This window comes from Kogia breviceps, chromosome 18, assembly GCF_026419965.1.
Source record: "Kogia breviceps isolate mKogBre1 chromosome 18, mKogBre1 haplotype 1, whole genome shotgun sequence".
Taxonomy (NCBI): Eukaryota; Metazoa; Chordata; class Mammalia; order Artiodactyla; family Physeteridae; genus Kogia; species Kogia breviceps.
This window is the reverse complement of record NC_081327.1, coordinates 2416148-2443045: the sequence shown is the minus strand read 5'-3', so window position 1 is coordinate 2443045 and position 26898 is coordinate 2416148. Positions and strand designations below refer to the sequence as shown.

The window sequence follows — 26898 nt, the reverse complement described above, 5'->3', positions numbered from 1 at the left end:
ATGAGTGATGTGCATTGGAATTCGGACTCTTCCAACTCCCCTTCCCCCGCTTCTCTCTCCTCTCACTCCCCTTCTGTCTTCTCATCCTCTCCCTCCTCCACCTTCCCTTTCAAAGATGGAGTCATGCTGTACATGGTCTATTTAAGCAAGGAGAATCTGCAAAGGTTCAAGCAGCTTCTAGTGGAAGAGGGCCCCCGACCTGGCTCCCTCCAGATCAGCTGGGACCAGCTGAACACAGCCCGGTGGGGGGAGGTGGTTCATATCCTAATCGAGTCCTTCCCTGGACGCCTCGCTTGGGAGGTGACTCACGACATCTTTGCCAAGATGAACCAGGCAGAACTGTGTCTTCGGGTACAGATGGAGCTGAATGGTAAGAATCTGGTGTACAAGATGGGGTTGGGCTTGGGTGCTACCGAACTAAACGCTTCACTAGCCACTCCTATGTAGATACACTGTGTTTACACTTTATTTTCTTATACATCTAAATATGCACATACATAGATATATACACATATAGCACATACATACATGTCTATTAAGGCGTTTATTTATTTTTTTGTTTCTTTCGACTATGGTTTTGATTTGGAAATTGGCTCCCTTTTGCATTGAAGTAGACTTGATTTACAGTGTTGTGTTAGTTTCAGGTGTACAGCACAATGATTCGTGCATATATATATTCTTTTTCAGATTCTTTTCCATTATAGGTTATTACAAAATATTGAGTAGAGTTCCCTGTGCTATACAGTAGGATATTGTTGTTTATTTTATTATTTTTAAAATTTTTTATGGGAGTATAGTTGATTTACAATGTTGTGCTGGCTTCAGTTTCACATGTTAGTACAGCAAAGGGAATCTGTTATACATATACATATATCCACTCTTTTTTAGATTCTTTTCCCATATAGGCCATTACAGAGTACTGAGTAGACTTCCCTGTGCTCTACAGTAAGTCCTTATTACTTACCCAATTTATATATAGTAGTGTGTGTATGTTGATCCTAATCTCCCAATTTATCCCTCCCCATACCTTTTCCCTTTGGTAACCATAAGTTTGTTTTCTGTGTGGGGGAGTCTATTCCTGTTTTGTAAATAAGTTCATTTGTATCATTTTTTTAGATTGCACGTATCTCTAATTCCATCCATGTTGCTGCAAATGGCATTATTTCATTCTTTCTTACGGCTGAGTACTATTCCATTGTATGTATGTACCACATCTTTTTTACCCATTCATCTGTCGATGGACATTTAAGTTGCTTCCTAAATGCACATACATGTATATTAAAGTGTTTATGTGTTTTACATATATGTGTGTGTGTGTGAGTGAAGTGTCTGGCCGGGCTGTACATTTATATGTTATTAAACACCCTCCTCAGGACCTTCTGACACGCCACCATTTTCTCACTTCCTAACATCGAGATGGGAGGTCTAGGTAATCTTCTTCTCCCTGAACTAAGGTGGTGAGAGAATGAGACTCATGAATGACATGACCGCTGCTATCCTAAAAGGTCCCATTACCTCCACGCTGCTCTCCCTGTCCTGTCCACCTTATCATTCCAATGAGGGGCTCTTTGTTTGTCTGTTCCAGACATTTTACCTAACTTGGAACCAGAGGCCTTGAACCCAAGAGAAACACAAATGAACTTGGAGGAAGATGAGTCTGGTATGTGCTGGCCCTGTGCAGACGCTGGTGGAAAACAGGCTATGGGTGGGGATGAGAAGCCCAGCCCCTAAGGCAAGGCGGGTTGTAAATGAGTATGTCCGGTGTCCCTTCTGTGAATCAGAAGTTCAGAAAAAAGAGCAGCTGTGCACTCACCTAAGCAGGAAGTCCAGCCACCGACCCAGCTGGATGCAGGGGCTCAGGCTACATCCTCGAGACATCACTTCTCTCCCTCCAGCCATTGGATTCAGTCTTGAGTGGTCCCTCCTCTGCACACTGGCCGTTTCCGCCGCCAGCTTCCCTTAGCAACACCAGCAGGAGAAAAGAGTGCTCATTTCTCATTTTTCCAACACAAGTCCTGGAGCTCACTCCGTTGAATGAACTGAGACCATGAGCTCCTCGATGAATGATGTGGTGAAATGCTCTGGTGGGGGGACACTGGCTCATGTGTTTACGAGATAGCTTGATGGTAGGTCCAGCCACCGTCCAATGTAACGGTTGGAGAGTGGGAAGGGGGCGGTTCTCCAAAAACTTTAGGGTGCTGTTGCCAGGCTAAGAATGGTCAGTAGGTAGGAAAATGCAGCAGCTATCTTAATCCATCCCTCCTTCCCCTACTCCATTATCCTGGACCATCAAAGTAGGATTCTAGGGCATTCCCTGGGGGTCCAGTGATTAGGACTCAGCGCTTTCACTGCCGAGGGCCTGGGTTCCATCCCTGGTCGGGGAAACTAAGATCCCACAAGCCACGTGGCACAGCCAAAGTAAAATTAAAAGGAAATGTTTTTTTAATTTAAAAAATACAAATAACATAGATAAAGCTACCCCAGCCATCTTCTGAGAGTTAAGAAATAGGAAGAAAGGACCAAAGAACTGCGGTGCCAATAGAAGCTATGGGGTCACTGAACCAATTTCAAGAGCTTTATAACCGCCCCCCACTTCTTATGTGAAGAGCAGTTCTTGCTTTGTCTAAGCCACTTCAAGTTGTCTGTTCTGTTCCTTGCAGCTTCGTAATTGATGCACTGCTCTCCGGAAACGTGCGCGATTGATGCACTGCGTCCTGGAGCTGGATGTAGACATCAAGGCTCGTTTTCTGGTTGGTTGGTGAGTTCTCACAAACAACTGACGTTGTACCCCGTATCTCTCCCATCTCGTTCATCCAGATAAATTACGGGAGTACAGACTACACTTGATGGATGAGTATTCGACCCTATGGAACAGGACCACTTGGCCTGGGAACCGCATGGACTTCTTTTACCAAGACCTACACAGAGAGGAGACTTTCTTACCCTGTCTACTTCTTCCCAGAAAACCTCAAGGAAGACAGCCCAAGACTGTGGTTCTTCAGGGGGTCGCCGGGGTTGGAAAAACAAGCCTGGCCAAAAAAGTGATGTTAGAATGGGCAGAAAACAAGTTCTACTCCCACAAGCTCTGGAACGCCTTCTACTTCCATTGCCAGGAGGTGGACCAGTTGGACGAGCAGAGCTTCGCGGAGCTCATTGCACGCAAGTTGTCTGGGTCTCGGGCTCTGGCGTCCAAGATCATTTCCAAAGCAGACCAGCTTCTGCTCCTCTTTGATGGCTTCGAGGAACTAACCTCAACCCTCATAGATAGACCAGAGGACCTGAGTGAAGACTGGAGCCAGAAGGTGCCCTGGCCTGTCCTCCTGACCAGTTTGCTGAGCAAAAGAATGCTTCCCGGGGCCACGCTAATCATCTTCCTGAGGTTCACCTCTTGGAAGAACTTGCATCCCCTTCTGAAATGCCCATCTCTGGTAACCCTTACAGGGTTTAGCGTGCCTGAGAGATCCAGGTATTTCAGGACGTACTTCAGAAACAAGAGCGAAGCCGATGAAGCCTTGGGTTTTGTCATGGGAAACACGATTCTCTTCTCCATGTGCCAGGTCCCTGTCATCTGCTGGATGGTGTGTTCTTGTCTGAAACAGCAGATGGAGAGAGGAGCAAATCTCCTGCACACATTTCCAAACGCCACAGCTGTATTCGTCTACTTTCTTTCTAGCTTGTTTCCAACCAAGGTTAGAGACCTTTTCAATAAGAGTCACCAAGAACAATTGAAAGGTCTGTGCTCCTTGGCCGCAGAGGGTATGTGGGAAAGGAGATGGGTGTTTAATAAGAGAGATCTCAACCTGGCCAGACTGGATGAAACAGACGTCGAGACCTTTCTCAGCATAAATATTTTTCGAAGGGTGGTGGGCAACAAAGACCTTTACACCTTTGCCCACTTGAGCTTCCAGGAATTTTTTGCTGCCTTGTTGTATGTTCTCTGCTTCCCACAAAGACTCAGAAATTTCCACGTGTTGGACCGGTTCCATGTCCTACGCCTGATAGCACATCCTGGCAGAAAGAGAAACCATCTCGCCCAGATGGCGCTTTTTTTATTTGGCCTTTTAAATGACGCGTGCGCTCTCGCCGTGGAGCAGGCGTTCAGATGCAAGGTGTCCTTGGGCAACAAGAAGAAGTTGCTGAAAGTCGCGGCCCAGCCACGTGAGTGTGACCCACCGACCCCGCACCACGGGGTCCCACAGCTATTCAACTGCCTGCATGAAATCCGGGAGGAGGTATTTGTGAGTCAGATCCTCGACGACTGTCGTAAAGCTACTTTGGTCATCAGCAGAAGTAAAGACGTGCAAGTGTCTGCCTTTTGCCTTAAGTTCTGTCGACGTCTGCAGGAGTTAGAGCTGACTGTCACCCTGATCATCACCAAAGCGAGCAGGCTCTACCCGGATCCCCTTCCTGCCTCTGGGTAAGTGGGCCCATCTCTCCCTTGGTAGATTCACGGTCCTATCAGACCGTGATAGGACCGTGCCTACCATCTCCTGGGCATCTAGGGTGACCACCTCTGTCTTGAGGGGATCCCTTGCACATGGGACTTTCAGTCTTAAAAACAGAACACAACGTAAAATCGCTACCTAGTGGGATGCAGCCACATGGCACAGGGAGATCAGCTCGGTGCTCTGTGACCACCGAGAGGGGTGGGATAGGGAGGGTGGGAGGGAGGGAGACGCAAGAGGAAAGAGATATGGGAACATATGTATACGTATAGCTGATTCACTTTGTTACACAGCAGCAACTGACACACCATTGTAAAGCAATTATACTCCAATAAAGATGTTAAAAAAAAAAACAAACAGAAGATGTTCCGGGGGTGCCGATCTCCATGCTAAAACTGGGAGAATCCTGGAAAAAAACAAGATGAGTGGTTCACCTACCCTGCCTCTATGCTGCACCCCTCCTTCCCATGTGTGTGGGGACTGTTTCCTCTATCACCCCAATTCTGTACATCACAAGCCTTTTAGTCTCCAAGGAAGCGCTGTCCAACGAGACCTTCTACGATGGGGAAGAACGAAGGAGAAAATTCGAGGTCCTCCCAGAGCCAAACGACACTACGTGCTGATCTTGCTCTGGATTTGGGATTCTGCGCGCGCCGTGCCCCTCCCCCACCCCCCAAAAAGAAAGACTACTTTTCCCTTATTCCGTTCCTATATAGAGTTTTTTTTTTCTTTTTAGTAACAATTTCATAAGCACAGAGTAAGAATATGGATTATATTTTGCATCCTAATCTCTGCCCCCATATAAATCCTAAGTGATTCAAAAGCAACTCCTTTTTTCCCTAAGTCATAGGAAGCTATAAGTGAGGCCACGAGTCTTCCTGGAATGAAATGAAAAATCCTGTAACAGTTCTGCTGGGCATGTTTTTAAATGAGGGCATCTTATGAAAGTCATAAAGGGGTCTGTGATCATGAGGAAGCGCTGGCTTTGCTAGTAGGTTTTCTCAAGCTAAATCTCTAACGATGAGCCCTTTTCTCTTTTTCTCCCACACAGACCAGAGGGCAGTGATAGGTGTTATCTCTGGTGGCAAGACTTCTGCTCTGTGTTTAGGACACATGAGAATTTGGAAGTCCTGGCTGTGACAAACAGTACGATGGACCCGGACTCAGTGAAGGTCCTTTCTACAGCACTGAAACATCCACACTGTAAACTCCAAAAACTGATGTGAGTATAAAACAAATCCTAGTTGGAAGGAATTCCATGGAAACAGTCTGTTTCCCTCTCTGCTCACGCTAGACGTGCTGAAGGCATCCACGTGCATAGGTCTCTTTTCCTAGCCTTACTGCGATATAATTGACATATAACACTGTAGGTTTCAGTTTTACAGCATAATGACTTGACATACGTATATTGCCAAATGAGGACCACAGTAAGTTTAGTTGACATCCGTCACCTCATACAGTCACCGAAATGTTCTTTCCTAGTGATTGAATGGTCTACTGTCTTAGCATCTTTGAAATCTACTACACAGCGGTGTTAACTACAGTCACCCCAGCACTTAGTTGTCTTATAATTGGAAGTTTGTACCTTCTGACCACCTTCACTCAATTTCCCCCACCGCCCCCGCCCGCCCGCCTCTGACAACCGTAAATCTGATCTCTTTTTCTATGAGTTTCATTATTTTTTAGATGCCACATGTAAGTGAGGTTGTTTTTCTAAAGAAGACATACAAATGGCCGACAGGCTCACGAAAAGAGGCTCAATGTCACTAAACATTAGAGGAACGCAGATGAAAACCACAGTGACATATCACCTCACACCTGTCATCAAAAGCACAAGAGATAAGAAGTGTCGGTGAGGGTGCAGGGAAAAGAGAACCCCAGTGCACTGTTGCTGAAAATGTGAACTGTCTGCCACTGTGGAAAACAGCATGGAGGTCCCTCAAAAATCTAAAACTCCTAGTTGTTTTTACTGCCTGAATGGCGATGTGCTAAGCAGGTACTTTGTACGGTTTACCACTGCATTTCTTTGAGGTAAGTACTGTTATCCTGATTTTTTTAAGGGAGAACCAGAGAGGTTAAGTGACTTGTCTGAGATCACACAGCTGGTAAGCTTTGGGGAACGCCGTCCATCTCAGGTAGTCTGGGGCTCGCCTCCTCCATCACCACACCACACTCCTGTGACGCCTCGCGCTTGGCAGGCCCCTGCGTGTCACAGGTCAAGATTCCCATGAAAGAGTGGAGATGGGCCAGATCCAACTGCGGTGTAGCAAGCTCTACGAAATGACACACGCATGTGCACCTTGACCCCAAGGTCCAAGTTTTAAATCCACCCGAGATAAATACATATGCACATACTCAGAGGAATGGATGAGAATATCACTGCAACATTATCTTCGATAGCAAAAAGATTTACAGACATTTACGTAGCACTCATCCTCTGCTGGGCTGTCTTAGGTCCAGCACTGTGTTTCAGTGCTCGTAAAACTCACCAGCATCCTAAAGAAGTAGGTATTTCATGAGGAAGCTAGGGCACGAGGTTACACGGCTGGTACGTAATTGGAATACAGATTTAAACTCCAGAATCAGTGGCTCCAGAATCAGTTCTGTTAGCTATTACTTTATACGCCCTCTCCCTATGGTTTTTAAAACCCAGAAACTCAACACTTCATCAGAATTCCTTGAAATAGCCCACTTGACCAGTATCTGACCTATTTTCTCTCCTGTTATTATAACGATTATCTTTAACTCCCATTGTTTTAAAAAGATTTGTTTTTTGACGTGGACCAATTTTTTTTAAGTCTTTATTGAATTTGTTACACTAGTGCTTCTGTTTTGTGTTTTGCTTTTCTGGCCGCAAGGCGTGTGGAAATCTTAGCTCCCGAGCCAGAGGTGGAACCCACACCCCCTGCATTGGAAGGCGGAGTCTTAAGCCCTTGGACCACCTGGGAAGTCCCTAGCTCCCATTTTTTGAATGCCTTCCTTTCTACATCAAGCCCTACGCAGACCCCTTACAGCCATCACTTGTGTTAATTCTCGCCACCGTCCGAAGTGGAAAATGTCATGAGCTCTCTCGAGGACGTGAAATGAATCTTGAGGAGATTAAGTGACACACGTAAGGTCGTCCAACTAGGAGGCGGAGCTGAGAAGAGAATCCAGTTTGGAGCCCTGGGCTGCATGGAAGGGGGCCTCGTGCATTTATGGACGGATTGAATGAAGAACGAATTCGCAAGTGGGGAAATGTTGGTCAAAATGTACTATAAACTTCCAGTTAACCATTGAATACTTTCGGGGGACCTAATACACAGCATGGTGACTATAGTTAACAATACTGTAATATATACTTGAAAGTTGCTAAGACACATCTTCAGTGTCCTCACCCCAAAAAAGAAATGGTAAGTATGTGGCCAGATGGAGGCGGTTAGCTGACGCTCAGGTGGTAATCATTTTGCAACATGTAAGTGCATCAAATCAACCAGCGATGTACACTTTAAACCGACACGTTGTTCTCTGTATCATCTCGACAAAGCTGGAGGGGGAAAACAACCTAATTAGCCACCTTGATTGTGGTGATGGTTTCATGGGTGTATGAACACGTCCAAACTCATGAAGTTGGATGCATTGGGTATCTGATAGATGCACTTCTTCTGGTGTGTCGATTATACCTCAATAAAGCTGTTCAAGAATAAAGAGCCGATGGGCTGATGCGAGCCTATGGTAACCAGACACTGCTTGCCTCTGCAGCTTTAGGCACGTGAGCCCCCTGGTGCTGAATGAAGACTTAATCAGAGTTTTGGTGGAAAACCAGTACCTGAGACACTTGGAAATACAAGACACGGAAGTGAGATGCCAGGTCATGGAGTTTCTGTGCAACGCCTTGAGACACCCGCAGTGTTTTCTACAGTGTCTGAGGTGAGACTGGGAGGGATGGAGAGCGAACCCTGGCTCCCAGGCGGTCCGTTCAGAGGTGGAGGTTACATGCCCCGCCTGCCTGCCATAACTGATTACGTAATCAGTTGTCAGTTTCACTCAGCTTTCTTCTTTTATCAAAGTAGAGTTGATTTACAATATTGTGTTAGTTTCAGGTGTATTCAGTTATACATATATATTCAATTATACATATATATATGATTTTATATCATATATATCATATATATGATATATATAAGATTCAGTTATACATATATATTTTTATAAATTTATTTATTTATTTTTAAATTTATTTAAATTTATTTAAATTTATTTAAATTTATAAATTTATTTATTTATTTTTGGCTGAGTTGGATCTTTGTTGCAGTGTGCAGGCTTCTCACTGTGGTGCCTTCTCTTGTTGCGGAGCACAGGTTCTAAGGCGCATGGGCTCAGTAGTTGTGGCTCGAGGGCTCTAGAACGCAGCCTCAGTAGTTGCGGTGTACGGGCTTAGTTGCTCCTTGGCATGTAGGATCTTCCCGGACCAGGGCTCGAACCCGTGTCCCCTGCATTGGCAGGCGGGATTCTTAAGCGCTGCACCACCAGTGAAGCCCTACATATATATTTTTTTAACATCTTTATTGGAGTATAATTGCTTCACATTGTTGCGTTATACATATATTTTTGCAGATGCTCTTCCATTATAGGTTACTGTGAGAGATTGAATATAGTTCCCTGGGCTATACAGTAAACCCTTATTGTTTATATATTTTATATATAGTGGTATATATCTGTTAATCCCGAACTCCTAATTTATCCCTCTCCCCCCACCCCCACTGTCCCCTTTGGTAACCATAAGTTTATTTTCTATGTCTGTGAGTTTGTTTCTCTTTTATAAATAAGTTTATTTATATTATGTTTTAGATTCCAATATAAGTGATATCAAAATATTTGTCGTTAACTCACTTCACTCAGTATGATAATCTCTGGGTCCATCCATGTTGCCACGAACGGCAATATTTCATTCTTTTTTATGGCTGTCCACTCAGATTTTTTTTAAGGTGACAATTTCACATATGTACACACTGTGAAATGATTGCCACGGTCAGGCTACATAACCCATGTGTCACCTCACAAAGCCACCATCTGAACACTTGAGATCAACTCTCTTAGCAAACGTCAAGTATACACTACAGTCTTATTAACCATCGTCACCGTGATGTACATTAGGTCTCCAGAATTTATTCATCTTCCAACTGGAAGTTTGTGCCCTTTGACCATCATTTCCCCCACCCCAGCCCCTGCAACCACCATTCTACCCTCTGGTTCTACGTTTCACTCAGCTTGGAAACTATAATTTGATGTCCCAGGTGTGTCTGAGATAGAGAAACCATAGCCCTAGGGGTGAGCTTGGGCGAGCCCACCCTGGCTTGCAAGAGCTGATTGTCAAACATTCAGGAATTTGGTGAGGGTTGTTAAACAGCATTATTAAAAAACTAACTCACAAAAACTTAGTATCGAGTAAATTATATTAAAAAACAAAGGTAATAGTTAGAGCTCATTACTTCCTAATTTTTCTTACTATTTTGTTATCGGTGTCAGCGTTCAGCAAACCTTTTCTATGAAGGGCCAGGTAAGGAATATTTTCAACTTTGCAAGACGTACAGTCTCTGTCACGACTATTCAACTCTGCTCTAACATCTGAATTAAATAGTGGTGACAGAGTGCTAAAATATCCATTGCCAATATGCAGATGAATAGGCATGGTTGTGTTCCAATAAAACTCTATTATGATCAATAATTAAGTATTCATAGAGTTCATCAGTAACTTTAACGATTTATTAAGTATCAATTGTATTATTAATAACTGTAATAATTATATAATTTACTAGTGATTTTATTTATGTATGAACACTGCAATTTGAATTTCATTTAATTTTCAGGTGTCACAAAATATTCTTTAACTATTAAAACAAAATGTTAGGGACTTCCCTGGTGGCTCAGTGGTTAAGAATCCACCTGCCAATGCAGGGGACATGAGTTAGAGCCCTGGTCCAGGAAGGTCCCACGTGTCACGGAGCAACTAAGCCCGCGCACCGCAACTACTGAGCCTGAGCTCTAGAGCCCGTGAGCCACAACTACTGAGCCCACATGCCACAACTACTGAAGCCCGCGCCTAGAGCCCGTGCTCCGCAACAAGAGAAGCCACCGCAATGAGAAGCCCGCGCACCGCAAGGAAGAGTAGCCCCCTCTCGCTGCAGCTAGAGAAAGCCTGCGCGCAGCAACGAAGACCCAACGCAGCCAAAAATAAATTAAAAAAAATTTTTTAGATCACTCAGTTCACGGGCTGTACAGGACCAAGTAGTAATGCAAATTTGGTCCACGGACCATAGTTTGATTGAATCTCATTCTTTATCCGGAAAATGGTTTGGCAGATAAATGTAAAAAGAAGTTGTATTTCAAAGCAGAATCAAGCCCCTGGTTTGGAATTAGAGCCTGACAGTTAGCTCATGCCAATTTGTCATGGCCCGGAGTGTGTATTATTTTCTATTGATTATTTGCAATTCAGACGCTGAATTTGATGCAGGTTTACTCAGGGAAGATGGAAATCACCCCTCCAGTCACTCTTGGGTGAAGAACACGGATGTGAGACAGTAGGTGAGGTCTAGGTGGCTATGTGGGTACCATTTTCCCCGGGAGCTAAGGTTCAACGTTTTTGCATGGCTTCTGTAGGTTGGAAGATTGCCCTTTCAGCCTGAGAAACTGGGCTGATCTTGCCAGGAACCTCAAAAACAATGTTCACCTGAAGACTCTAATGCTGAAACGTAGCTCCCTGGAGAGGTTTGAGCCATGCCACCACCTGCCGGTGGCCCAACTGGAGAAGCTGTCGTAAGTGTTTTTGTGGCTCTCATGCTGTTGCCCAGTGGTTTGGTAGACTGAAGCGTTTCTAGGAGAAAAACAGAAATGGGGGAACGTGTGTATAATGGAGCCAAATTAAGTCGTGATTGTTAATGACATAGATGGGGCAATGAAGGCTTGAGCTGAGAGAGAGAGAGAGAGAGACGGGGAGACAGAGACAGAGACAGAGAGACAGAGCTACATAAAAGTACATATTTGCACCTAATATCCGAGAATATATAACTATAATGAGCCTGATGTATCCATCATCCAGTTTTTGAAATAGAACCTTCACAGTACTATTTTCCTTCCCAACCCCATGACCCCCCCCATAGCCATCTTGAATTGGGTTGATCAGGCTCCTTATTTGTATTTCCACTGATCGTATATGGATCCTTAAACAGAGCACGGTTTTGCAGTGCTTTGAATTTCACCTAAGTGGCCTCATTGAGCATGTGTTCTTTGTCCAATCAACTGACATTTTATCCTTCATCTGTGTTCAGTTGCTTCTACAGGCTGTTCCTCTTTAGTGCTGAATGAGAACATTTGTATGAATGTGCAACAATTTAGGTGTCCACCTTACTTGCCACCGAGGGTTGAGCTCTTAATACACACACACACACACCCTGACACACCAACACACACTAGTAGAATCGCCACGTCATGGAGAGCATTCATCTTCAGTTCTTACCAGGCTTGTTTCCAGACTGTTGGTACCAATTTGCAGCCCCACCAATGGTGTGTATGAAAGTTCCCCCAACCCCAAATTCTCATCCTACTCTTGTTACTGTTACTGCTTTTGCCAATCTGTTGAGCAGAAAATAACATGTTATTGTTTATGTATGACACAAGTACCACTTTATTATTTTTTAACTGAAGCATAATTGACTTACAATACTATATGTGTTTCAGGTGTATAATACAGTGATCTGATATTTTTCTACGTTACAAAATGAGCTCCACGATACGTCTAGTTATCATCTGTCACCATACAAAGTTATTACAACATTAGATGCTTCCTTGTTTATGTCTGCACTTCCCTCACCACACATGAAAAGGTTTTCAGGACCTTCCTATACATCTTAGTTTCTCTGACACGAGTGCCTGCTTCTGTCTTCAGTGCGTGTTTCTATTTTTCTTTACCTTGTGAGATGGTGTCTCTTCCCAGGTCACCTCCATATATGTTATTTACCGTTTAGTCATTGCTGGGCCGTTTCTCTTCCCTCTTCATCCCTCTCTCTAACTGTTTCCCTGACCCCCAACTTCTTCTCACATCCAAGTTGCTAGCCTCCCCCTTAAATCTGGGAAGCCCTAAGAGCTGGTAACTGAAGTAGGATGAGGCGTTTGCATTTAGAAGGAAAGCCCTGACTGAAATCTTCATCTCTCAGCATGAGACAAGGAAAATCCTGTCGCAGGCATGAATTAAATTGCATCACGTCTGTGTGTGTCTCTCCCACAGGTTGGAGAACTGTGACCTCACGTCACTTTCCTGCAAAAGTCTTATCTCTTCTCTTGCGAGTAACGAGAATCTGACCCATCTGAGCTTGGCAGAAAATGCCCTGAAGGATGACGGGGCGAAACAGCTTTGGAATGCCTTGCAACGCTGTCAGTATCCTCTGCAGAGGCTGGTGTAAGTCCCCAAATGTCCTCTTTTTGGAACTCCCTGGAGTAGAATAGGGCAATGGAGAGCAACTGTGATATATGTGTCCATTTATGCAACATACTTATTAAGCACCCACTGCATATTAGGCGTTGTGCTGATACTGGAAGAAAGCATAATAAAGAGGAAGGTGGTTATGATTTCAGTTTCAGAGGCAAATTATCTAGCGGCGGAGTTCTCAAACTGTGTGCCGAGGTACCCAGGGGTGAACTCACAGAGGTGCTGCAGGATATTTTAAATGTACGAGATACTGACATCTATTCATCTCCGCAAGAAGTATTAGCTTGAGGTAGTTCCGTTCTAACATCAGGTTGTGCTACATTCCTTTCAGTGATGTCACATCTTTGCAAAACTCCATCTTTAGCAATTGTGATCACAAGAGCAATGCATTGCAAAAAAGGTTTTTAACAGATTTTATTTTATTTTTTGGCCATGCCGTGTGGATTGTGGGATCTTAGTTCCCTGACCAGGGATTGCACCCAGGTCCTCTGCAGTGAAAATGTGGAGTCCTAACCAGTGGACCCCCAGGGAATTCCACAGAGCAAAATTTAATGAAGTACAGGGGTGATGTGAAAAAAGTGAGATGCTAAGGAGAGCATAAATGGAGAAAGTTTGGGAACCTCTGATCCAATGTATTCCTCTAACTCCTAAAGTTTGGGAGTAAGTGTTATACCTCTGAGATCAGAATAATGTAATGTGACCTGGCTTTCTGCTTAGAAGTGAGTCCTGTATCAACCTCAGTGATACGGACCAGGATACATACCAAGTGATAGCCTCTTTGGTGTTTACCTCCCTCTATCCTGAATTCTTTAAATGACTTCCCCTAGGTATCAGGGCACATTGGCTGTCATTGACAGAAATTAAACTCAGACTGTCTTAAAACGTAAAGAAATTTGCTGGCTCGTAAAACCAGAAATGCTGAACTGACACACAATATCCCCTGAACCCACTGAAGCTTTCAGGATCCCCAAAAGAAGCAGGAAATGGTGCAGCTGCTTTGGAAAACAGACGAGTATCTCCTCAAAAGGTTCAACAGAAACGTAATAGGAGTCAGCAATTCTACTCCTTGGTATACATGCAAGAGAAATCAAAACAAAATCTGCACAAAAAAATTGTACAGGGATTTCCACAGCAGCATTATTTGTAGTAACAAAAAGGTGGGAAACAATCCAAGTGTCCAAAAGCTGATGAACGGATAAAGTGTGGTCTATCCATATGATGGAATATTATTCAACCATAAAAAGCAACACGCTATATATTAATACACGCTGCTGCCAAGAGGATGAATCTTGAGAATATTATGCTAAATGAAAGAAGCCAATCACAAAGACCACATAGCGTATGATTCTATTTATATTAAATGTCCAGAATAGGCAAATTGACAGGAAGAGAAAGCAGGTTAGTGGTTGCTAGAGCTGGGGTGGGTGGGGGAAGAAATTGCGAATGACTGTCAAAACGTACACCGTTTTCCTTTTTGGGGTGATGAAAATGTTCTAGAATCGTGGTAAATGTTGTGCAACTCTGGAAATATACTGAAAACCAATGGTGTGTATACTTCCAATGGGTGAACTATATGGCATGTTAATTACATCTTGATCAAGCTGTTATACCCAAAATTAAAAAGGCAGGAAAGAAAGCTAAGGGCGTTTTGGTTGGTGTTTCTCTGCAGGCTGAGAAATTGTACCTTGACCTCTGAGTGCTGTCGGGATATGGCTTCTGCTCTTGAGAAAAATAAAAACCTGAGAAGTCTGGACCTTGCTTTTAATAGCCTGAAGGATGATGGAGTTATGCTGCTCTGTCAGGCCCTGATGACCCCTGACTCTGGCCTACAGATTCTCGAGTAAGTTGTCCCCGTTTCCTTCTTTGAGACCAAGTGTCTGTAAAATGCTCTTGGGGCAGGACGTGGGAATGTGTTTTGCTCTTCTGGGGTGTTCCCTCCATTTGGTTGGAGGGCTTGGAAACTTCCGAGCAGTGGTTCTCAAAGTGCAGTCCTCAGACGAGGAAGCTTTTCCTCAGGGAAGTTGTTAGAAAGGCAAATTCTGGCATCATTTGTCTCTCTGTGTCTGGTTTATGTCACTGAGCATAATGGCCTCAAGGTCCACCCTTGTTGTCACAAACAGAATTTCACTCTTTTTATTGGCTGAGTAATATTCCACTGTATGTATGTGTCACATCTTCTATATCCATTCATCTGTCGATGAATTGAGGTTGCTTCGTGTCTTAGCTATTGTGAATAGTGTTGCTATGAACACGAGGGTGCAGGTACCTCTTCCATATCCGGGTTTCGGTTCCTTTGGGTCCATACCCAGAAGTGGGGTTGCTGGACCCTGTGGTGCCCTGAGGGTGGGGACTCCCGCAGTCTGTGCTTCACAATAACCTCCCATGATTCTCGTGAATGCTAGAGTTTAAGGACCATTGTTAAATCCTTCCATTCAATGAAAGATAAAAAAGAATTTGTTAATTTTAGACTAATACTGTAGATGGCGAGTCTTCCAAAATCAATGCTTATGCTTAGGGAATCTTTTTTTGTATATATTTTTTCCTTCTCCTAAAGGTCTCTATGCGAACATGCATACTAGCCAAGTGATTTGAAAGAATTCGTCCTATTTTTAATTGTTTTAGTGGTTACCCTAAATATTTAGAGAAGATTTATAGACATGTCTGATGACAAAGGTTGAAACATTGTTTTGAGTTATTTTTTTATTTTTTATTGGCGTATAGTTGATTAACAATGTTGTGTTAGTTTCAGATGTACAGCAAATGATTCAGTTTTACATATACAACTTTTTTTTGGCCTCTCTCCTACCTGCATTTTCTGTTCACTCTTGGTATGATCTGGGTTCTAAGTCTAGGTCACTTTTTTCACTCAGAAATGGGAGAGCACAGAGAGAAAGTTTGTTACGTTAAGACAGAAGCAGGGCAGAGCCGCACACCCGGAGATAAAGGGTGTGGGCGTCCCCCCGAATGAGGAGGAGCCCCATAAAGAGGCGGTTAAGTCTGCGCCACCAGGGAAGTCCTAGTTTTGGGTTTTAAATATTGATTCATCTTTTAGAGTAAGTGAAGTATATTTTCAAGTATGAAATAAATTTCTAGATGAGCACAAATTAAAAAGCTATCTATACGTATACGTATGTACATAAACTGATTCACTTTGCTGTACACCAGAAACTAACACAACATTGTAAATCAACTACAATTTTTTAAAAACTACTACTATATTTATTTATTTATGGTTGGTTTGTTGGTTGGTGGGATCTTCATTGCTGCGTGCAGTCTTTCTCTAGTTGTGGCGAGCAGGGGCTACTCTTTGTTGCAGTGCACAGGCTTCTCATTGCAGTGGCTTCTCTTGTTGTGGAGCACAGGCTTTAGTCACTCTGGTTTCAGTAGTTGTGGCACGTGGGCTCAGTAGCTGTGGCTCACGAGCTCTAGAGCACAGGCTCAGTAGTTGTGGCAGACGGGCTTAGTTGCTCCGCGACATGTGGGATCTTCCCTGACCAGGGATCGAACCCCTGTCCCCTTCATTGGCAGGTGGATTCTTAACCACTGTGCCACCACGGAAGTCCTACTACTATATTTAAAATAATCAACAAGGACTTACTGTATAGCACAGAGAACTCCGCTTAATATTCTGTAATAACCTAAATGGGAGAAGAATTTGAAAAAGAATAGATATATGTGTATGTACAACAAAATCCCTTTGCTGTATGTCAGAAACTAACACAACCTTGTTAATTAACTATACCCCAAAATAAAATAACATTTTTAAAAAGAAAAATAAGCTACTTGGAATGAAATGACTCATTCTGGTGGGAGTGTGCTTTCCAGGCTGTGAGCAGCTAGGCTGGCTGAGCTCTCAGATGAAGGGATGCAGCAACTTTTCTGCTGCCTGTTTCTCTCCCACAGGCTGGAAAAGTGCTTCTTCACTTCCGTCGGCTGCCGGGCCATGGCTTCTGTGCTGCTCAGCAACCAAACTCTGAGATACCTGGACTTGAGCAAGAACGACATCGGGTTCGGGGGCATCCTCCTCCTGCGTGAGGCCGTCAGGAAGAGGAAGTGGGGATCTGAGTTCTCTCTGTAAGTATCTGCTGGGTTCCCTGTGCAGGATGCAGAGCCCTAGGAAAGCTCCTCATCAGCAGTGAGATTCTGGACCCCAAATGCTGTCGGCAGATGTTGCTAACGACCTTTGTTCCTTTCCTGGAGATTTTTTAAAAAATAAATTTATTGGGCTTCCCCGGTGGCGCAGTGGTTGAGAGTCCACCTGACGATGCAGGGGACGCGGGTTCGTGCCCCGGTCCGGGAGGATCCCACGTGCCACGGAGCGGCTGGGCCCGTGAGCCGTGGCCGCTGAGCCTGGGCATCCGGAGCCTGTGCTCCGCAACGGGAGAGGCCACAACAGTGAGAGGCCCGCGTACAGCAAAAAAATAAATAAATAAAAATAAATTTATTTATTTATTTTTTGGCTGCGTTGGGTGTTCGTTGCTGCGCGTGGGCTTTCTTTAGTTGTGGCGAGCGGGGGCTACTCTTCGTTGCGCTGCGCGGGCTTCTCATTGCAGTGGCTTCTCTTGTTGCGGAGCACGGGCTCTAGGCATATGGGCTTCAGTAGTTGTGGCCCGCGGGCTCTAGAGCGCAGGCTCGGTAGTTGTGGCGCACGGGCCCAGCCGCTCCGCGGCATGTGGGATCTTCCCGGACCAGGGCTCGAACCCGTGTCCCCTGCGTTGGCAGGCAGATTTTTAACCACTGCGCCACCAGGGAAGCCCTCCTGGGGCTTTATAGTTTCCTTCCTGTGGCTGACAAACCACAACTGTGCGTGAAATGGGAAAATAAACCTGGATTCTCCTGTCTGCTCTTTTTTTTTTGCATTTTAAAAATATTTATTTAGTTGTGTGTTTGTTTTTTACAGTAGGTCCTTGTTGGTTATCTATTTTAAGTATAGTGTGTACATATCAATCCCAAACTCCCAATCTACCCCTCCCCCTCTCTCTTCCCCCTGGCCCGGTAACCATAAGTTCATTCTCGAAGTCTGTGAGTGTGTTTCTGTTTTGTAAATCAGTTCATTTGTATCAGTTTTTTAGATTCCGCATATAAGCAATATCATGTGGTATATGTCTGTCTCTGCCTGACTTACTTCACTCAGTATGACCATCTCCAGGTCCATCCATGTTGCTGCAAATGGCATTATTTCGTTCTTTTTTATGGCTGAGTAATTAATATTCCATTGTCTATAAGTAGCACATCTTCTTTACCCATTCGTCTGTTGATGGACACTTAAGTTGCTTCATGTCTTGGCTATCGTAATCAGTGCTACAGTGAACACTGGGGGGCATGTATTCTTTCGGGTTATGGTTTTCTCTGGATATATGCCCAGGGATGGGATTGCTGGATCATATGGTAGCTCTATTTTTAGTTTCTTAAGGAAACTCCACACTCTTCTCCATAGTGGCTGTACCAATTTACATTCCCACCAACAATGTAGGAGGGTTCCCTTTTCTCCACACCCTCTCCAGCATTTATTGTTTCTAGATTTTTTGATGACAGCCGTTCTGACTAGTATGAGGCGGTAGCTCATTGCAGTTTTTTTTTTTAATTTTTATTGATTGATTTTTGGCTATGCCTCACAGCTTGTGGGATCTTAGCTCCCCGACCAGGGATCGAATCCACACCCCCTGCATTGGAAGTGCAGAGCCTTAACCACTGGACCACCAGGGAGGTCCCCTCATTGTAGTTTTGATTTGCATTTCTCTAATAATTAGCGATGTTGAGCATCTTTTCATGTGCCTCTTGGCCAACTGTAAAAGAAAAAAAAAGTGAAAACGTAGCCATCTGCTCTTAAACTGTTTGTTTCTTCATCTTCCCTCCTGCCTTAAGCAAATGAATGTGTTGTCATCACTTAGCAGATCTGCGGCTGTGAAGGGCTCAGTGGATCTTTCTGTTTCTCCACCTGAAATATTGGGTTCGCATCCTCCTCCGGGAGATACTATGAGGATTGGAAGAAAGTGCCTCTATAAGGCACTAAGTTCAGTGCCTGAGACCATCATGATCTCAATTATCGATGGATTCTGGGTAAAGGTCATAGGAAACAGCTGCTGTATTCATTATCTATTGCCCTGGAACAAATTATCTCAATGCTTAATAAGGCAACACACATTTGTTGTAAAATTTCTGAAGGTCAGAAATACGGGAGCCGTTTAACTGGATGGTTCTCCTCAGGCTCTTTTACGAGCTGAGTTAAGGTGTTGACTGGAGGGTGATGAGGCTGGAGGACCAACCTCCAAGCTCACCCACGTGGCTGTTGGCAGGAGGCCTCAGTTGTTCTCTGCAAGGCTGCTCCTAACGTTGCAGCTAGCTCCCTCCTGAACAAGTGATGGGAGAGGGAAGAAGGGGGCAGAGGGGGGGCAAAAGTGCCCAAAAAAGAGCCACAGTCTTTTATTACTGAATCTTGAAAGACCCATCCCTTCTGCTTTATTCTAATGGTCACACAGACCCACTATAGCCCAGTGAGAGAGGGGGCTACATGAGAGTGTGAATAACAGAAAGAAGGATCTTTGGGGGCCACTTGGAGGCACCTGCCACACCTGTAATTGGTGGATCCAAGGCACCTGGGCTTTATCCCTGAGCTCTTGAGAGCTGCACCATTGATCTTCAGCTTGTCGACTAGAAAAATATATTCACAACCTAAAAGTTGAGAGGTAGGTTTTATTCAGAAAGAATTTTTAGGACTTCAAGCCCAGGAGTCAGAGTCTCAAGTAACCCTGAGAAAACTGCTCTGAGGAGGTGAGGGGGGAGCTAGGATATACAGGAGTTTTGCAACAAAGGGAAGGTGGTAGGAGCAAAAGGGTACCGTTAATGAAAGACAACCAGATATCTCGAGTTAAGGCACTTAGCACTTTTCTATGCATGGAAAGATGCAAGAGTCTGGGCTCACTGAAATCATTCCTTTGATAAGTATCTCAGCTACCTGGGGCCAGTATCCTGTGTTTTCTCATCCTGAGTTCTCTCAGGGCTCACCGTGGGGCGTGGCTGCAGTCTGATGGCTGCTGGATGGCAGGTATTCTTCGTTTCCTTCCTGAGCTCCCTCTGTGCTCACCAGCTCACCACTGGGTTGCAATCACTGATGACTGTGACATCCTTTGTTTACTGACACGGCAGGCAATATTCCACTTACAGTAAGTCCCCTACATACGAACCTTCAAGTTGCGAGCTTTCGGAGATGTGAACGTGCATTCGCACATCCAGTCACGTAAGTTGGTTCACCTGTCTGGCGTCCATTGTCTCGTGCGTGTGTCCTCTACTGGTTGTGCAGCTCGCCCTCCGTCTCCTATGGCTGCGGATCCTTCAGCTCTGCCGTCTCCCACCTCCTCTCCCTCCTGCAGTCAGTAACTCTCCTTGCCTGTTCACTCGATGCCAGCCCCTGGAGGCCAGCTGTTGCACTGTACTACTGTACTTTTCAACGTACTGTACTGTAAGATTGAAAACGTTCGTGTGTGTGTGTGTGTGCTTGTTTTTATGCATTATTTGTGTGAAAAGTATCATACACCTATTCCAGTACAGGACTATAGAGCCCGTTGTGTTAGTTGGGTACCTAGGCTAACCTTGATGGACTTACGAACAAATTGGACTTACAAACGTGCTCTCAGAACGGAATGTGTTCGTATGTAGGGGACTTACTATATCAATCTCATGGGTGGTAAATTTCTGTCCTAGAGGTTTTACATATTTTCCAGCACTGCAAAAGAAAACCGAGCATAGGGGAACCAAACCTGATTCTTATCCTTCTCAGGGAGAAGAAACAGAGAGATGGAGTGGACATGATGAGAAGACTGGAGGGCCCAGTGGTGAACAACAATATCCTGAAGATAGTTCAGGACTGGAAAGATGAGTGCTGTGATAAGGCAGAGTGGACGAATTGATCTGGTGACCCCCTGGATAATTTTTTCCTGATGAAAAATCGGGCAATGGTTTCCTATTCTGTGGGCCATTCTGAGTCTACAATGGCTCAGTTAGTTCTGGGAAATGGTGTAACACGTGACCTCCAAATAGCTCCCTCGGAGATACTGGAGGTCATGTGTCAGACGTAGATTAGTCACGGAACTGGGGGCACCACGGTAAGGAGCATTCCAGCTCACTTCTACTCCTGGCTTCTGGATGTCATTGAATATGTCATGTTAACATTGTCTCTGGGAAATATCTGACTCACCTACTGGAGTATTGTGAGAATTGAATTAAAAGTGTGCATGAATGCAATTCAAAAACTTGTGAAGTGTTGTTTATTTACAAATAGACTTGTACATCAACTGTTACGAAGGAAGACATCTTGCCTCAAAAAAGAGGGTCCACTGCTGTGTAGAGCACAGGGAACTCTGCTCAGTGTTTTGTGGCAGCCTGGATGGGAGGAGACTTGTGGGGAGAATGGATACATGTATATGTTTGGCTGAGCCCCTTTGCCTTGCACCTGAAACTATCACAGCATTGTTAATCGGCTGTACTCCAATCCAATACAAAATAAAAAGTTTTAAAAATAATAATAAAAAAATAGGAAAAAAACAGGGTCCAGAGAACATTTCTGAAGGAGATAATATAGCAAGTGATGGAACAGGGAAATCACCTCATGTTCAAGGACCTCTTTTTTAAAAAGTGAAGTGTGGGACTTCCCTGGTGGCGCAGTGGTTGGGAATCTGCCTTCCAATGCAGGGGACACGGGTTCGAGCCCTGGTCCGGGAAGATCCCACGTGCCGCGGAGCAACTGAGCCCGTGAGCCACAGCTACTGAGCCTTTGACCCAGAGCCCGCGAACCACAGCTACAGAGCCCGTGTGCCACAACTACTGAAGCCCGCACACCTAGAGCCCGTGCTCCGCGACAAGGGAAGCCACCACAATGAGAAGCCCGCGCACCGCAACGAAGAGTAGCCCCGGGTCTCTGCAACTAGAGAAAGCCCGCGAACAGCAATGAAGACCCCATGCAGCCAAAAATAAATAAATTAATTAAAAATAAAAAGTGAAGTATGACAACTCTTTTTAAGGCGTTCAGTCCATTAATAAACAAATTAAAGTGAATTTCTCTTGGATGTATACTAGGCTGAACCTGGACCCAGTTTGGGAGGTCTAGAGCGTGGTCTTCTCAATTCTGTCTCCCCAGTGAGCATCCCAGGGCCTTGAGAAGCCTTAGAACGTGCAGGTGGCCTCCTGTGCAACGTCGTGGAATAGACTGCACATCACAAAGCAGACTGCACTTTTTGTTTTCTTTTGGCCACACCGTGTGGCTTGTGGGATTTTATTTCCCCAACCAGGGATTGAACCCGGGCCCTCCGGACCAGCAGGGAATTTCCCAGACTCTGCAGTTTTTCAGGTCCCAGCTATCTAGCACAGGACTAAAGTAGCTAGGGCAGCGTTTAGAACTCAAAGATCTAGAAAGCAGTCATACAATACACGTATTTTCTTTTGAAACAGTCCTCTTTTTCTACACAAAGTGATGACCGGGTATTACCTACGTTGGTTTCTCAACTCTCTAAAGGGGTCTTGTTGCAAAAGTCAGAGCAGTTGAGACCCTCAACCCCACCCCCAGTCCGTTCTTCAGGGGAGGACAGAAATAAGTGTCCATCCAAAGTCGGACTCTAGAGTGAACATCTGCTTTAATTTGTTCTGCAGAGCCCAGAATTTCACATCGCTAAGAGGATTCCCCGTGACTGAGGTGAGGCTGCCCAAAATGCGTTGCCTGGGATGGGCAGGCTCCGAGGTGGGCCATGTAAAGCCAGAGAAGCCCCCGCAACTGACACGTTCCCCAGAAGGACCTAGGAGACCCCCACTTTGCTAACGCAAGGAGGGACTATGCCTGGAGATGAGCAAGGCTATAAGTGTGATCGACGTTTCCCATCTTTGTGGCACGCTTGGTTAACACGGAATCTTTAAAGATGCCGTAGCCTAGCTCCCAGCTCCAGATATCCTGACTTAATTGGAATGGATGTGGCCTGAGTATCAGGGATTTTTCAAGTTCCCCTAGGTGATTCCAACCTGCAGTGAAGTTTGGGAAGCACTGAAGTAGGAGATATCGTTACTGTGGTAACCATTTTGCAATATATGTCTATGAAATAAACATGTTATACACCTTAAGCCTACACAGTGTTGATGTTTCCCTCAATAAAGCCAGAAAAAAGGAAAGAAATGCTTTGGGAGGTAACCATTAATGTGGAGGCTCGAGGCACAAGGTAGCTGGTGTTGCTATTCACCGAGATGGGAACTTTAAAAAAAATTTTATTTTTTACACAATTTTCAAAGGTCGCTTTCCGTTTACATTTACTACAAAATATTGGCTAAATTCCTCCATGCTGTGCACTACATCCTTGTAGCCTGTCTTACACCCAATAGTTTGCCCCTCCCCACCCCCACTGGTAACCAGTGGCTTGTTCTCTATATCTGTGAGTCTGCTTCTTTTTTGTTGTATTCACTAGTTGGTTGCATTTTTTTTTAGATTCTGCATATAAGTGATAAAATACAGTGTTTGTCTTTCTCTGTCTGACTTATTTCACTTAGCATAATGCCCTCCAAGTCCATTCATGTTGCTGCAAATGGCAAAATGTTGTTCTTTTTATGGCTGAGTAATATTCCATTGTATGTATGTGCCACATCTTCTTTATCCATTCCTCTGTTGGTGGACACTTAGGCTGCTTCCATATCTTGGTTATTGTGGATAGTGCTGCTATGACCGTTGAGGTGCAGGTATCTTTTTGAATGAGAGTTTTTGTTTTTTTCCAGATATATACCCAGGAGTGGACTTGTTGGGTCATATGGTAGTTTTATTTTTAGTTTTTTGAGAAACTTCCATACTGTTCTCCATAGTGTCTGCACCAATTTACATTCCCACAACAGTGAACAAGGGTTCCCTTTCCTCCACAACCTCTCCAGCATTTGTTATTTGTGGTCTTTCTGATGATGGCCATTTGGGCAGACGTGAGGGGATATCTCATTGCATTTTTAATTTGCGTTTCCCTGGCGATTAGCAATGGTGAGAAGAGGGGCATTTTAGAACGTTGGAAAAGATTCCTTTGATAACAAACAGGTATATATATTGTGAGTTCACAGGACTCCAGGTAAGAGAGTTTTATGGAGAAAGTCAACTGAACAAACAACAGCAGCATCAATGCCAGGTCTGGTCAAATGAGGACACACACACACACACACACACATCATTGCTCTGGGACAGCCAGGTGAGGGCTGTAGAGGTCCTGGGCACAGGTGTGCTAAGGGTGATGCAGCATCCTCACCTGATAGGTGGGAAGGGGGCAGGGCATGCAGGTACAGAAAGCAGCTGTTCCATATCTACCCTGGGTCTGGCCATTTAGAGCCGTGGCAGCCAATGGACGGCAACAACGTCACCGGCCCAAGATTCCTCAAAGACCCGTCACCACTGGTTGCAAGTTGGGATCTGGTCTTAGAGGCAAGGAGTCAACTTGGTGAGTAGTTTCTCCTGTCTTGTTCCTGGTACCTTTCTCTCCCCGTTTTTCTCCACTCCTGGTTGAAACTGTTCGTTGCGCCCTGCTCTGTGCTCGCTCTATCTCCGTTTAGACGAGTCAGAGCCCAGAGACCAAAGATACCCTTAGACAGAAAGAAGTGTCCCATTTCCCCGCTTTGCTGAAAAGGTCCACCCACAAAACATATCTGTTTGGGGCGTTCCGGTACGGCTCTCGATTCTTGTGTTAGTAAAATGCATTTATTTCTATTAGCTTCTACAAACATGATTTTTAATGGGTGATACCTTTTAGTATTTTGAAAAAGCAAACAGTATGGGAGAATATGAAGTAAAATGTGTCCTTTCCTAGGTCTGGGTTCACCACCACCCACCTTGATACATTTTATGCTCATCCCCCAAAGATAGTGTGTATACAGGGGGTGAGGGTTGTATTAAATGTCTTAGACGCTGAGGCACCAACCTACGCTGATTCCTGAGCATTTTTAAGGATGCAGAGTGCGACGCTGCCTGAATTAACCCACATTTTATTGAGCAACCCCTAAATGACCTTCAGTCTTGCTATTGTGAACAAAACTATCTAATAATAATTACATTTAAATGCGTTATTTGTCGAGATCATTCAGTAGTGAAAGAGGAGATTTGCCAGATGTAAGAATTATTCCTGGAGGGACTTCCCTAGTTGTCCAGTGGTTAGGGCTCAGTGATTCCCCTGCAGGGGGTATGGGTTTGATTCCTGGTCAGGGAACTAAGATCCCTCTTGCCTCTTAGTGTGGCCAGAAATTTTTTTAAAAAGAATTATGCCTGGGGCATTCCTAACAAGCACAAAACATTTATGTGGTCACCGACCAGCCTTCTAACTAAGCGAAGAAATGTCTGGCACAGGTCATGAGCGTACACTGTAGATACCCGCAGAACAAGCTGATTTAGTGGATGGAGGTTATCAAATCTGCTCTGATGGCTAAGGATGTTGAGCATCTTGTCCTGTGCTAATAGTCACCAGTGTATCTTCTTTGGGGGAATTGTCTATTCAGATCCTTTGCTTGTTGTTAGTTGAGTTATTTATCCTTTTATTAGGAGGTTTTGATACAGGGAAGAGTCAATCCTGACACCGTGTTGGATCTGTTTCTTGTACTTTAACCTTTGCTTCCTGTTGCTTTTTGTTCACTGAAAGGATACTGTCTATACATAATGGCCTGCCTCGGGGAACCCTGCCCTCTGCCTGAAGGTTAAACCTAAGTGCCTTTGTTCAGGGAAGTATCCTGACCCTGTCCGCCCGTGGACGGCTGCAAGAAAGACGAAATTAACACATCCCCTCCCCGAGGCGGGCCGTTCCAGGAGATATTTGCAAATCTTATGGCCTTTTTTACTTTACTTCCTCATCTCCTCCCCCTGTCTGTTCTATAAAATAAGAAGCTGGCATCCAAACCCTGATAAGATGGTTATTTGGAGTCACCAGTCCGCTGGTCTGCTCCGGCTTTCCAAATAAAGTCGGATTCCCCGCCTCGACACCTCGTCTCCTATTTATTGGCCTGTCGTGGGGCGAGCAGAGCAAGCTTGGACTTGAGAGCAGTTTTATATTTTCTAGATACAAGTTCCAGATCAGATATTTTCAGATATTTATCAGTATACATTTTTTTTAAAAGCAGTACCTTCCTTCCTCTACCTTTAAATTTACTTATTTTTGGCTGTGTTGGGTCTTTGTTGCTATGCGCGGGCTTTCTCTAGTTGCGACGAACAGGGGCTACTCTTCGTGGCGGTGTGTGGGCTCCTCGCGGAGGTTTCTCTTGTTGCGGAGCAGGGGCTCTAGGCACGCAGACTTCAGTAGTTGGGGCACGCAGGCTTTAGTAGTTGTGGCTAGCAGGCTCTAGAACGTAGGCTCAGTAGTTGTGGCGCACGGGCTCAGTTGCTCCGCGACGTGTGGGAACCTTCCGGACCAGGGCTCGAACCCGTGTCCCCTGCATTGGCAGGCGGACTCTCAACCACCGCGCCACCAGGGAAGCCCTATCAGTATACTTTTATACCAAAAATCTTTACTGTGTTTGTATAACTGAATGTTATATTAACAGGCACAATAGGAATCAACTGATCTAAAAACTGTGTGACTGATTTTCAGTAAGTGCTGGGAACCTGTTTGCCAATTCCCTTGAGTCTAGCCTGTTTGCCAAGATCATTCACTGGCAAGTGTTTTCAATCGTACTCTGTGCCAGATGCTATTTCAGGAACTAGGGATACAGGCAGTAGAATATCCCAGAGCTTATATTCTGGTAACAAGATAGATACGGTGCCAAGTAATTATAAGTCTATGAAGAATTGTTACCTGTTCATTGGGCTCCTCTCAGTATCTTTCACAAAAGGAATAGAGAATGTGATTCCATCTGGTGAGTCAATTGAGACTGGTTGTACAAACTTGAGAATTCGATGCAAGGTTCTCTTTTGAATCGTGTCACTTTTCCAACAGGTCCCGTTTGCTTCGTTTACCAAAGAATCTACTTTTCCATCAAAACCTGAGCTCTCAGCCTTGCGTTAAG

General features: G+C 44.7%; 1 protein-coding gene across 1 annotated transcript; it reads left to right on the top strand.

The window, feature by feature from the left end:
• On the top strand, positions 1-21101 carry NLRP8 (NLR family pyrin domain containing 8). Its single transcript, XM_059045598.2, has 10 exons — positions 1-370; positions 1586-1660; positions 2818-4417; positions 5497-5667; positions 8187-8354; positions 11085-11240; positions 12709-12879; positions 14579-14749; positions 16813-16983; positions 20687-21101. Exons 1-10 carry the CDS (start codon positions 1-3, stop codon positions 20814-20816), a joined length of 3183 nt encoding a protein of 1060 aa, XP_058901581.2. The 3' UTR covers positions 20817-21101.
• Positions 21102-26898: the final 5797 nt, after the last annotated feature.

Bases quoted from the DNA above. Each gene is read 5' to 3' on its own strand.
- NLRP8 (XM_059045598.2), top strand. From the start codon at position 1: ATGAGTGATGTGCATTGGAATTCGGACTCTTCCAACTCCCCTTCCCCC. The intron at 4,418-5,496 runs GTAAGTGGGCCC...TCTCCCACACAG, and splicing joins GATCCCCTTCCTGCCTCTGG to ACCAGAGGGCAGTGATAGGT. The intron at 14,750-16,812 runs GTAAGTTGTCCC...TCTCTCCCACAG, and splicing joins TCTGGCCTACAGATTCTCGA to GCTGGAAAAGTGCTTCTTCA.